The 11,496-nt window shown below is 39.2% G+C and overlaps 1 protein-coding gene across 2 annotated transcripts in view; it reads right to left on the bottom strand.

Moving 5' to 3' along the window:
- Positions 1-1,371: 1,371 nt before the first annotated feature.
- The window catches only part of LOC126473863 (TGF-beta-activated kinase 1 and MAP3K7-binding protein 1-like), a 100,228-nt gene continuing 90,103 nt past the window's right edge, over positions 1,372-11,496 (bottom strand). For both annotated transcript variants that reach the window (XM_050101192.1, XM_050101191.1), the window contains exons 5-8: positions 6,318-6,558; positions 5,083-5,239; positions 2,541-2,640; positions 1,372-1,955 (exon numbers count right to left, since the gene is read on the bottom strand). In XM_050101192.1, the coding sequence (XP_049957149.1) occupies positions 1,473-1,955; positions 2,541-2,640; positions 5,083-5,239; positions 6,318-6,558 (981 nt within the window). In that variant the 3' untranslated portion in view covers positions 1,372-1,472. The remainder of the gene's footprint in view (positions 1,956-2,540; positions 2,641-5,082; positions 5,240-6,317; positions 6,559-11,496) is intronic.

Below are 11,496 nucleotides of genomic sequence, written 5' to 3'. Positions count from 1 at the left end.
ATGAACTATTTGTCTCTCCCAATAAACCCACCATAGCACTGTATGTGATGATACCCATGAGATATCTGTGTCAATATCATGGACATTTTGAGCATTATTCTACATTACTTAAGCTAGTCTCCCACTGCTCAACCACATTTCATATTATCTCCAGGTGCCCAAAGTTACTACCAGCTTTAACACATGAGACAATTGAACTCAAGTGGACTTGGATGAAAGTGCTCAGTCAGCTGATGGTACTGCTTCTCATTTCTGCAGACTGTTTGTTGGCTTCATGAAATCTGTTTCAAATAAAAATGTCTGTAAATAAAGGCTGTTGTCATGTTTTCATTGTGACAAATGGATGATCGATATACTACATTATACACACACTGCTCAGTTAGGAATTGTTTTATGCCAGGAATCCGGTACATATTGTGAAAGTCACTGACAGAGCAGCACAAATTAATATTTCACTGTTGATAACATGTTGGACAGGGAGCGAGTCAATAGCACATGCATTGTCCTCCTATAAAACAGGCTATAGAGTGCCATCCAAATATGACTTGCAGTTTGTGTGACAAGTACCAGGGACATAAAATAATCTTAGTTTCACTACTGGAAGGCTGTCAGCTGGAGATGCTTCAGTCGTGAGATGGATGGTGCAATAATGCAGGATTGAAAAACTGTCCTCCACTTTGAGGAACACAAATTTTTCAGCTTCAAGACAAGTGATGGTTGATTATTTTAGGACTGCATATACATTTTTTTAAAACACATTTTCCTCGCAACCATGAGCTGCATCAAAAAATATTTAGTTTCCAGACCATTATCGGGTACATAGCCCAACAGTTGCATATATTGCGTACATCTATATCAACTGACATGTGCGTCAAGTATAACATCTTTATTATGTTAAAAATGATGTGGATATCTGTGGGACACAGGCTGTCAGGTGTACATGTTATTTTTGTAAAACACTAATACGCCACACCTCTTGGTCATGCCTGATCACCAGTTCCATGTTTTCATCACTAAGACAGTAGTGTCTACTAAGACCAAGAAGTGTTGCCACTTGTCATTTGACAGCTATAATACATATGCAGCACAACTTTTGTACCACAAAGATCCACATCAATTTTAACATCACAAGGATTTCATACTTGACAAGTATGTTATTTGACATGAACATACCTAATATACCACTGGTAATGGGCTACATGTCCGGTAAACTGTCTGACAACTAATTATTTTTACATCCAGCTCACTGTGTACAGCATGATGTCTTTTAACAAATACTCATTAAGCTGTGGAGCACCAAGTACACAGTATTTATAACGTTATCTGTTATCTATTATATGAGGGTATTTGGTGCTATGCTTGAACACTATAAAGTGAACATATCCATTTAATACATGTAATATACATTCAGGTAAATGTTCTACAAAAATATTTTATAATGTATATGTGAGTTGTAGGATGACAATAAGAAATTATAGCTCTATGTCTGGTGGTAGAGCACCTTCCTGACGTGCTTTTTCAACATTTTTATAAAAATCAGAGAAGTCAACATATGGCTTTATACGTCGTCTCCTGTCTGGTGGATTTCGAGTTGGAGGAAATACATCAGATGATTCGGTGGTGGAGGTATCATTCTGCTGGTCATCTGTTGTCTCTGTTGCATCAGTTAGTGAATTTTCATTTGTTGTTGTTTCCTCACACACGCCAAATGAGGGCATCGGTACTGTAGTAACAACTGGATTGAAACGAACAACAGCATTTGTTGGTGAACTTAATGCATTTGGAAGAGGAAAATTAAAGTTTCTGACAAGTAGTGTGATATCATCTCTCTTGCCACCAACTCTTGACTGTCCATTTGAAGCTGTAGAGCCACTCATATAAACATCATGGTGAATTCTGACAATCTTGTCCACAACTGCCTGTGCTACACCAGTCAGTGTTGACTGAATACGGAACTGTGAAAAAAAAAAAATCATAAATGTTTTAGAAAACGATAACTAATTATTTACAATTAATATAAGGGGATAGCAATAAGCATTTTTCTCCAGTATGGTATTAGACTATCCTGAACAATGTTGACAGATGCAATTACATATTGTATTTACAATGAGTGGGAACATATGATATTGATACGGCTATATACAGCTTAAGTGACATGTTTCCTTAATGACAAAGCTTTTCCAAAAATGTACATAAAATGCTGAAAACCCCTCACTTTAATTAACATTAACATTTGTTTCTTTCATTCCCTTGAAGTATTTCCTGGAATTAAGTGCATGTGCATATGGGAATCTATGCAAACACACATGATATATCAGAGTAGTCTACATTTACATCTGGCAGTGGGTGGCAGAGTATATTTGTAGATGTAGATATTCAGTTAAATCAATACTGTTGGCACCGCTCTTTGTGCCTTCTCAGTTTTATTTAACATTAACTTTATTACACACATGATTTAATAATTTAAAGACTAACAAAAATAAGCAAAAAATAACTGAATTTGAATATGTACAAGATCACAGTAAATGTTGATAATATACCTGTTCAACAGCCATTTGAGCAATTTCTTTATTAACTTGATCCGTTCCTGTTGCTTCTTCAAGGGATTTATATAACCCATCTGACATCAACAGAAGAAACCTTGAACAGATAACACAATTATTTCAATTAAATGTAGAGCAAATAAAAATCTTTACACAAAGCCTCACAACTAAGAATAAACAAAAATAAAAGTGACATCTACTCTTATGTATTACTGAAAAGTATTACTCGAATTGCAATTAAGTGGTACTCTAATTGTAGGAAACAGAGAATCACAAAGGAAAAAATAAAGTCAAAATGATTAAAATAATAAAAATGCACAAAATTTAAATCCAATTAAGATATCAACCAAACCCTCCCAGTCATATTAAAAGTAAAATTGTTAATTTTATTCATACTAAAATGTGCTGATGAAAGTACAATAAATAACAGAGGCACTGTGTCATCAAAAACCACATAAACAAGACTGAAAACTTTGCTAGCTTCCCAAAGCATATGCATCGGTGGCTAGGTTACATCATGTCAGCACTGCAGCTCAACTCAGGGGACAGGTTATGTCGATTGGAGGGTTTGGGAAGAGTGGCTGACAACTGGGAAGGAGAGGCAAGAGTTGCAAGGACAGGACTGGCACCAGTGAGCTTGTGTTGGTAACAGGCAGGGGAAAGATGTATACAAACAGCGAAAAATGCATTCAAACACACTATGATGTTGAGAAGTGGATTTGGAGAGGGAGGTAGAACAGAGGAAGGGGAGATGGGGGAACAGGGTGTGGGTGTAGGATGAGTGAGGTTAGAGCCATGGAGCACAGGTGAAGGTGAGTGTGGGGCAGGGGCTAGCAGAGATCAAGACTAGAAGGATTACAGGACCGAAGGATGTGTTGCAACATAATGTTAACCTCATAACTACTACTACTCATTATTTTTATCTTTCTCTGGTTTCATCTTATTCAATATTCTATGTTCTTTAGAATGTTCATCCCAATTAACAGGTGCTGTAATTCTTCCTCATTTTTATGGAGGATAGCAATTTCACATGCAAGTGTTGTCACTGATACCCTTTCACCTTGAATTCTAACCCCACTCCTCAACCTTTAGTTTATTTCTGTCATTAATTCTTCAATGTATAGGTTGCACAGAAGGGGAGAAAGGCTACATTGCCACCTTCTGCCCTTTTTAATTCACACAATTCTCTCTTGGTCTTCCATTCTTATTGTTCCCTCTTGATTTCTATATATACTGTACATTACCCATCTTTCTCCACAGCTAATATCAAATTTTCTGAAAATTTCAAGCATCTTCCACAATTCTCCAATATCAAACACTAATACATTAATAAATCCTATGAAGACATCTTGATTTTTCTTAAGTCCTGTCTCCACTATTACCAAGTGCAATGTCTTTAAAGCTAAACCAATCATCATATAACAGATCCTTAATTTCTTTTTCATTCTTCTATATGTTATTTTTGTCAGCAAGTTGGGTTCATAAGGTGTTGACTGAGTGACAGTTTTTGTATTTATCTTCCTAGCTTTGTGACTCTTTGGATGAAGTTTTTTCTCAAAGTTTATAACACCAAAAGCAGTCAATATTTGCAATACAATGTAATTGGATGGATAAAAAATCCACTCACCATGTGGCAGCAGACACACACATAAAAGGAGATTATAATTATGCAAGCTTTCGCAGCCAGTGGCTCCTTCTTCTGGCAGAAAGGTTGAAGGGGAAGGAAGAGGTGTGAAGAGAAAGAAAGAGAAGTTCCCCCTTTTCCTTCCCCTTCAACCCTTCTGCTGGAAGAAGGAGCCACTGGCTCCAAACACTTGCGTAATTATAACCTTCTTTTATGAGTGTGTTCTCCCACCACTTGATGAGTATATTTTTTATCTATCCAATTACATTATATTTTCTCAAGTTTGGTGCTTTGTCCCTAGCATAATACATTCTTCACTCTAACTTGTGTAATCATTTGGCTGCCACTTCCCCCAATGATTTTAGAAATTCAGAAAGAGTATTATCTATACCTTCTGCCTTGTTTCATTGCAAGTCCTCCAACACTCAGTGAAACTCCACCTACACTACTGGGTCAAATATGTTCTCCGAACAAACTGATACCCATTTCTTCTTATATCACATCAGTAATAAAATATAAAACTCCTCCCCCCCCCCCCTCCCTTTTCCACCTATTTGCTCTCACCGCTGCTTTTGCATTCTTGAAGTTGACCTTTCCTTTAAATTTCACACTATTTAGACTTTTCTGTATGTTGAATCTGTCCTGTTGATGACCATTTCCTTTTCAACTTCCTCACATTTTTCCTACAGCCATTTTACATAAGCTCCTTAGAACTTCCCAATGGTTTAGTCCCTTGTTTTTGTAGTCTTCAGTCCAAAGACTTGTTTGATGCAGTTGTCCTTACTAGTCTATCCTGTGCAAGCCCCCTCTTTTCCATTGGTTCTGCACTTTCATGCCTTTAGCTTGCTGAGTCTTCTGCCTTAAGGGGCAACATTATCAGAAAAAACTGATATAAGTGAATCAAATTAAACCTACCTGCATGATTCATCCAGAACTATTCCTCCATGGATTTCTGGCACAGCTATCACTGGTTCTGCCACTGCACAGGCCAACTCTTCGAATTCCTTGTAGCCACCTTTCACTAGATAATTACCCAGGCATCGTGTATTTTCTTGGTTACCCAAACGGGATCCTAAATACAGTTTCACACTGCAGTAACTCTAATGTGTAACAAAATACCAGTAATAAACACACATTTTTGAAAATAGAAATTGACCGAAGGTTTATGACACACCGTCATAACACAGCAAACATTGAAGATATATTTAGGAAGAAGTCCCCAATTTAATTGTCCTTCTTGTCTACTAAAAGAGTCAACTACAAGGCAAAAATGTAGTGCTCTATGATGATATGACCCCATCACAGAAGAAATGTAATTTCCACCATTTTCACAAATGAGCAGAAAAACTGTAAGCTACCTTCTTAATAAAATACATTAAAAATGAAAACAGATGCTATACTAACAAAACCTTGTGTTATGCTAGCGGCATCTGTTCGCCAACTGCCAGACAAGGAGAAACTGCAAAAAACACACACACACACACACACACACACACACACACAGAGAGAGAGAGAGAGAGAGAGAGAGAGAGAGAGAGAGAGAGAGAGAGAGAGAGATGGACGGGGGGGGGGGGGGGGGGGGGAGATCAGAAAATACATACAGTACAGAAAACAACACCTGACATTTGAATTCCACATCACCACCGATAATGAGAGCTTGATAAGCAAGAAGATTAAGATAGGAGATAAATTAGTGGAAAAAAAGATGCAAATAGAAACAAAAGTTAAATAATGAAATCTGAGACTCCCGTCATCAAGAAAAACGAAAATTTTAAAGTAATTCTGAAGCATGATAGTGAAGTTGTCAGCCAGGTCAGTCTACGGAGTTCAGAAAAATCTGAGTAATCTTACATGAGGAATCTGTGAAACATCAATGAAATGCTTGTGAATAGATTAAAAGGGCCCTGTTGAGATATACTGTAAAATGGTTATATTCTTTTCATACATGTTTCAAATATGAAACAAGCTCTAGAGAAGAGGTGATACGCCATGTATGGGCTATATAAACAGTCATTATTTCCTCATTCAACAGTACAGAAGAACTCTCCTAAGCACAGTGCTGGAGATGGCATATTTTTATTTTGTCCGAGGTATCACTTTTATGTATTATGGCAGTATAAGAAGAAGGTTCAGTTTAAATTCAAACAAACCTTGTCTTATGCGGTCAACATCAAGTCCCAGCCTTTTAAGTCGCAACAATTCATCTTCATTCCGCAAATCGTGGTCAGCACTCAGTTGTACAACACGCAGCACACCATTGCCATCTGTTCGGCATAACAGAGCACGGCTATCTCCTACATTCGCCACATAAAGTTTGCCAGCGTGCACAAGTGCAATAAGTGCTGTTGTCCCAGATGATATTTCACAGTTGAGGGCATTTAACTTGTCTACCTATAAGATACAGTGAAGACAACAAAAATTACATTTATTTTGAGTCCAATAGGAATTAAGAATAAAGTTATATTACCCATCAAAATAATAATATTTATGCATTTACATCCATGTTGGATCCGTCACTCAAAGTCAATGTTATCTTTTTGCTAATTCTTGTGCATAATTATGGTCATCATCCTGAAAGTTCCTGCGGTCCAGCTATTCTGTACTACAGCCATATGTGAAAATGATTTCATTGGTCTTCATCTTCCTGCAGGATGGTGCTGAAAGAAATCTCTTCACTATTTAGCACTGCTGAAATAATCAGTTTACTTCTTTCTTCAATGATTCTTCTACATCTGAACAACTCAAGTCAAACAAACATCAGACCCATTTTTTAATAACATACTGACAATTACGAAACTCAATACATTTTGACACATTTCAGGCAAAGTCTACCATCAAAATAAGTCAGTTCAAAGACAGTCTTAATTTGTTCTGGCCCTTGACAATGTCAGTGACCCTCTTGCTCTGAGGAGTTCACCCCACTTTCACAGATACCAACAAAGCACCACTCATCATCCACAGCCAATGACAATTTTCATATTTTGTTGCAGATTTTGGCCACCATGTGTCCATATATTGTCTGCAGCATCTCCCTCCCCCCCCCCCCTCTTCCCCCACTCACTTATGTTACACCAAGTTAATACAGAACATGACCACCTTTGACCATCAGGTTACACTACAATGCTTGGATATGCAAATGATTAGCATTTCATCACAACCTTACAAAGTAGAGAGGAGTAATGCTATCTACATTCTTTATACAATGAAAGAATCTCATTGTCATTCTCATTCAGAAATCACATCTGAATGCTGGTTGTTTGGGACAAGATTGTGTTATATCTCACATAAGGAGGAAAAGTGCATACCAGCACAAATTAGAATTGGAGAGTAGCAGGATTGTGCTCTATTGAGATTGTGATTTATCATTCCATGATACTGTTGCTCACATTGGTCAGGACTCCATGACTGTCATAAGAATATGGAATCAGTGGGTTTAGGAGGGTCATACTCGACATTGTGCAGGATTTCAGTGGCCCTGCACAACTAGCACCAAGAACACAGCCATACTGTTTGCTCAGCCACAACACGTACCTTGACTTAGGAAATGGGCTGTTTTGCAGCTCGGCATGTATCCATATGGACAGTGCAACAATTTCTGAAGCACCACAGACTGTCAACACAGTGACCAGTCCTGCGGCTTTCCTTACATGGCAGCAGAGACAAGCACACTGACAGTAGTGAGCTCAATGAAACACTGCAAGCAGGAAGAGCCCCACATTGTCTTTTCAGACAAGTTCCAGTTCTGTGTACAACATCACAGTGACCAAATGCATCCATGTGTGGAGGCTACAAGAAGAACAAATGTTGTCAGATGGCATTTGTCATCATCATACAGGCCCAGCACTTGGCAGAATGGTATGGTGTGCCACTGGGTACACAACACAATCAATTCAGGTTTCTAAAGCAGGTAACTTGGATAGCAGATATTACCACAGCCACGTTTGGAAGCTGTAGACCCCTACTGTTACATCCATGAGTCAAGCCAAGTCTGAACTGCATTGCTAATAACAAAATGGGCAACTGTTAATAACAAAACAGGCAACAGTAATGTCTTTAGGCATGGCAAGAGGAGCCACAGACCTGGAAGCAGGCTGGCTGACCACAGTGACATGCTTGACAACAAGCTAAAACCTATACACTATAAATTCACAAATAGGGCTGTGTGTACTTCTGGCAACGCGGTCCTTGATTAGGATTGGAATTAAAGCTGATAGGCAAACAGCAATTCTGGTTAGAGAGAGAGAGAGTGAGGGACAAGAGGGAGGAAGAAAGATGGCCTTCTAGTGGTGACAGCACCACATCATGAGAAGCCAATCAACATTCCAGCATGGCAATAAGTGGTGGGGTCAAAGGGGAAAATTGAACAAAAATTGGCAGCAGGATGCTTCGAGGGAGAAGAGATCAGTAGGAGAGTGCTAGAGAGAAGTTGAGGGTGTATGACGTGAGGTGCTGCAGGCAGGCAGCTGGGTGAACCAGAATTCATTTTAGAGTTAGCATCAGGAGCTCATGGGCAAATAGGCAGTAGCCATGAGATTCTGAGTTGAGTCATGTGGGTCACATTTCTTAGAACATACAGAACAGTGTTTGTCATCCACCATCTCTATACCAGACTTGACCGCTTAGTGGAAGCATCTCGTCCAGAGGATTTACTCATTGTATTTCTGAATAAATCTCAGATTGTTAAACATTTCTGGAGAGTTACTTCAGTTACCTCCCAGCCTTTTACCTTTGACGCCAGAGACTGTAACATCTTAGCTAGGCCAAAAGTGTCCCTCTCAGCGCTAAGGCATTGTTACAAGCCATGTCACTCTGTGACATAAACAAATTTTGGCACAATGTGTGGGGTACCACACAGGCACTTAGGCATTTAGGAGGTAGGATCCACTGATGGAAAACAGTAGGCATTGCTACAGTGACTGTGGAAACCTGCACAAAGTTGTGGCAACTCGCAATTTTCAACAACAGCAGAGTCCAAGAAGAAGTCCGAGCATTGCAGGGCTACGACAGCATAGTGCAGATCCATAAGGCACAGGGGGCCTGAGCAGCCAGAGGTTTGTGGGTTTGAAACCAAGGGTCCAGGCTCTGTAGTGGCAGATGCAAGAGAAGCGGGCATAGTAGCAATGGCAGCCAAGACAAGCTATGGGATCGGTGCAACCATGCAGGACACCAGCCAACACATCGTAACATCGCAGGCACACGGACAACACATGAGCACCGAGCGACACAGCACTGTACAACACTATGCACTACAAAAAAAGCAGTACCTATCAAAACTTTTTATAATTATATTGTATCTTTAAAGTATTAGGACTGTTAAATTTGATAAACTGCCCCAAAGTAATGAAATTTCTTCATCCAGCAATAGTGGTAGAATGTCAGTTAAGGCGGCTTTGTGTATCATTTCAAAAATGTTCGAAGGAAACAAGAGAGACCTTAGGGAGTTTATCGAGAATGTGGATGTGGCATTCAATCTAGTTAAGACAGAGGATCATGAAACATTACTGAAATTTTTTAAAGCTAAAATAATCAGTGAGGCCAGGTCAAGACTGCAAGTGTGCGAAAGAACTGGTACATGCGAAGAAGTAAAGTGTGTCCTGGAAGAAAATTATGCAAGTAAACAAACTATAGACTACTATGTGTGTAAAATATTTCAAGCAAGGCAAAGATGAGGTGAACCAATCTCATTGTGGGTAAGCAGAATTGATGAAATGCAAAAAGATTTCCAGGAAGCCGAAAGTCGGGTCACAAGTCGGGATAATGTGAAAGGTGCCACAGAGTTGGTAGATTCATTGGGAGAGCTTGATTCATTCAGGGTCTAAGTAATAACAGAATTCAAACAATATTTTGAAGCCAAGGAGATGAAATCGGTTTGGCAGTGGCATTGGACTTAGCACTGTAAGAGGAAAGTTGATATTATCAATGAAAGAGAGTGGCCTGACACGAAGGCTAATGTTTAACTGTAGAAGGAGAATGGTAAAGGGCTCAAAAGAAATTAAGAACTTGGAATGTTTTACATGCAGTTGGAGAGGTCATATTGCAAGTAAATGTAGAAAGAATATGCCGGAGGGGAGAGTACAAATAATGACCAGTAAAGAGTTTACCAATTTTTGTTACAGGTGTGACCAGCAAGGTCACACTGACACTGAATGTCAGGCAAGACTGAGGAAAGTAACTCCTATAGATATCAGAGAATTTTGGGGAAATTGCAGAGAAACCAATGGAGGTTTACAGGAATGGAGGTGTCCACAATGCAACCTACCGCGTAATTGTGGCAACCTGTGCATGCGAGTACAAGATGTAGCATGTTTCAAGTGTAAGCAGCAAGGTCATTATGCTAAGGACTGTCACATAGTGCCCTGCCTGAAGAAAAGACAGGGTGCAAGTATCAAATAAAAGAGGCTTAGTGGTACAGGGAAATTAAAGGGCAGCAAGGTCGCACATTTGGGCACTATCGCAGTAAGCAAGCCCACAGTTAGGGTAATAGACTGTGCAACAGAGGATGATGGTCTCGTATTATATTGTGTACAGTTATTGAGAGATACAGAAGCACAGTTGTGTTTGTTAAAGAGAACAAGTATGCCAGTTAAGAGAGAAATTAGAGTCAATGAAGCAGAAAGGCTTTGGTTGAAAGGCGTAACAAGTGAAGCAGTAAGTACAATAGGTACAGTGAAAATACATTTAAGTCTTGAAAGTGCTTGAAAAGTTGGTCAGAAGTTTCATGTGTGTAGGTCAGGATTAGACATTCCATATGATGCATTGATATGCAGAGACTTCCTAACAGGGCATAAGGTCAAGTTAGACTATGCGGAACTAAACTATAGCACTACTGAAAAGGAATTGTTGGCTATAGCATATACAGTGAAATAGTTCTGCCTGTGATATATGTACAAAGGTTCACAGTGGTAACCGACCTTAAGACATTAACTTGGATATTCACTGTAATGGATCCGAGTTCGAGACTCCTGAAGTGGACACTGAAACTCGAAGAATACAACTGAAATCAAGAAGGTTAAACAGTAATGCAGATGCTCTGAGCAGAATAAGGCCAGAGGGGAAGGAAGATAAATACGAAACAGCATGTGGAGACAGAGGAGATGTCTGTAGTAAGAATGAGTGGGGAAGGTAATCCCGTGAATGTGAGACAAGCACAACTGTCGCCAGAAATAGAAAAGGAAACAGATAGCAAAGAGGAAATTAGTTTTGAGGAGAATGAACATATTGAAAGAAATCCCTTGGGAGTGCACCACAGAATGCATAGGACATTAGAAAGAATAAACACTTACAAGCAGTGGTGCGGGATGAAGCACGATATTTAAGATTATATTCGAA

Source organism: Schistocerca serialis, chromosome 4, assembly GCF_023864345.2.
Source record: "Schistocerca serialis cubense isolate TAMUIC-IGC-003099 chromosome 4, iqSchSeri2.2, whole genome shotgun sequence".
In the NCBI taxonomy this organism is placed as follows: domain Eukaryota; kingdom Metazoa; phylum Arthropoda; class Insecta; order Orthoptera; family Acrididae; genus Schistocerca; species Schistocerca serialis.
This window is presented reverse-complemented; position numbering and strand designations above follow the sequence as displayed.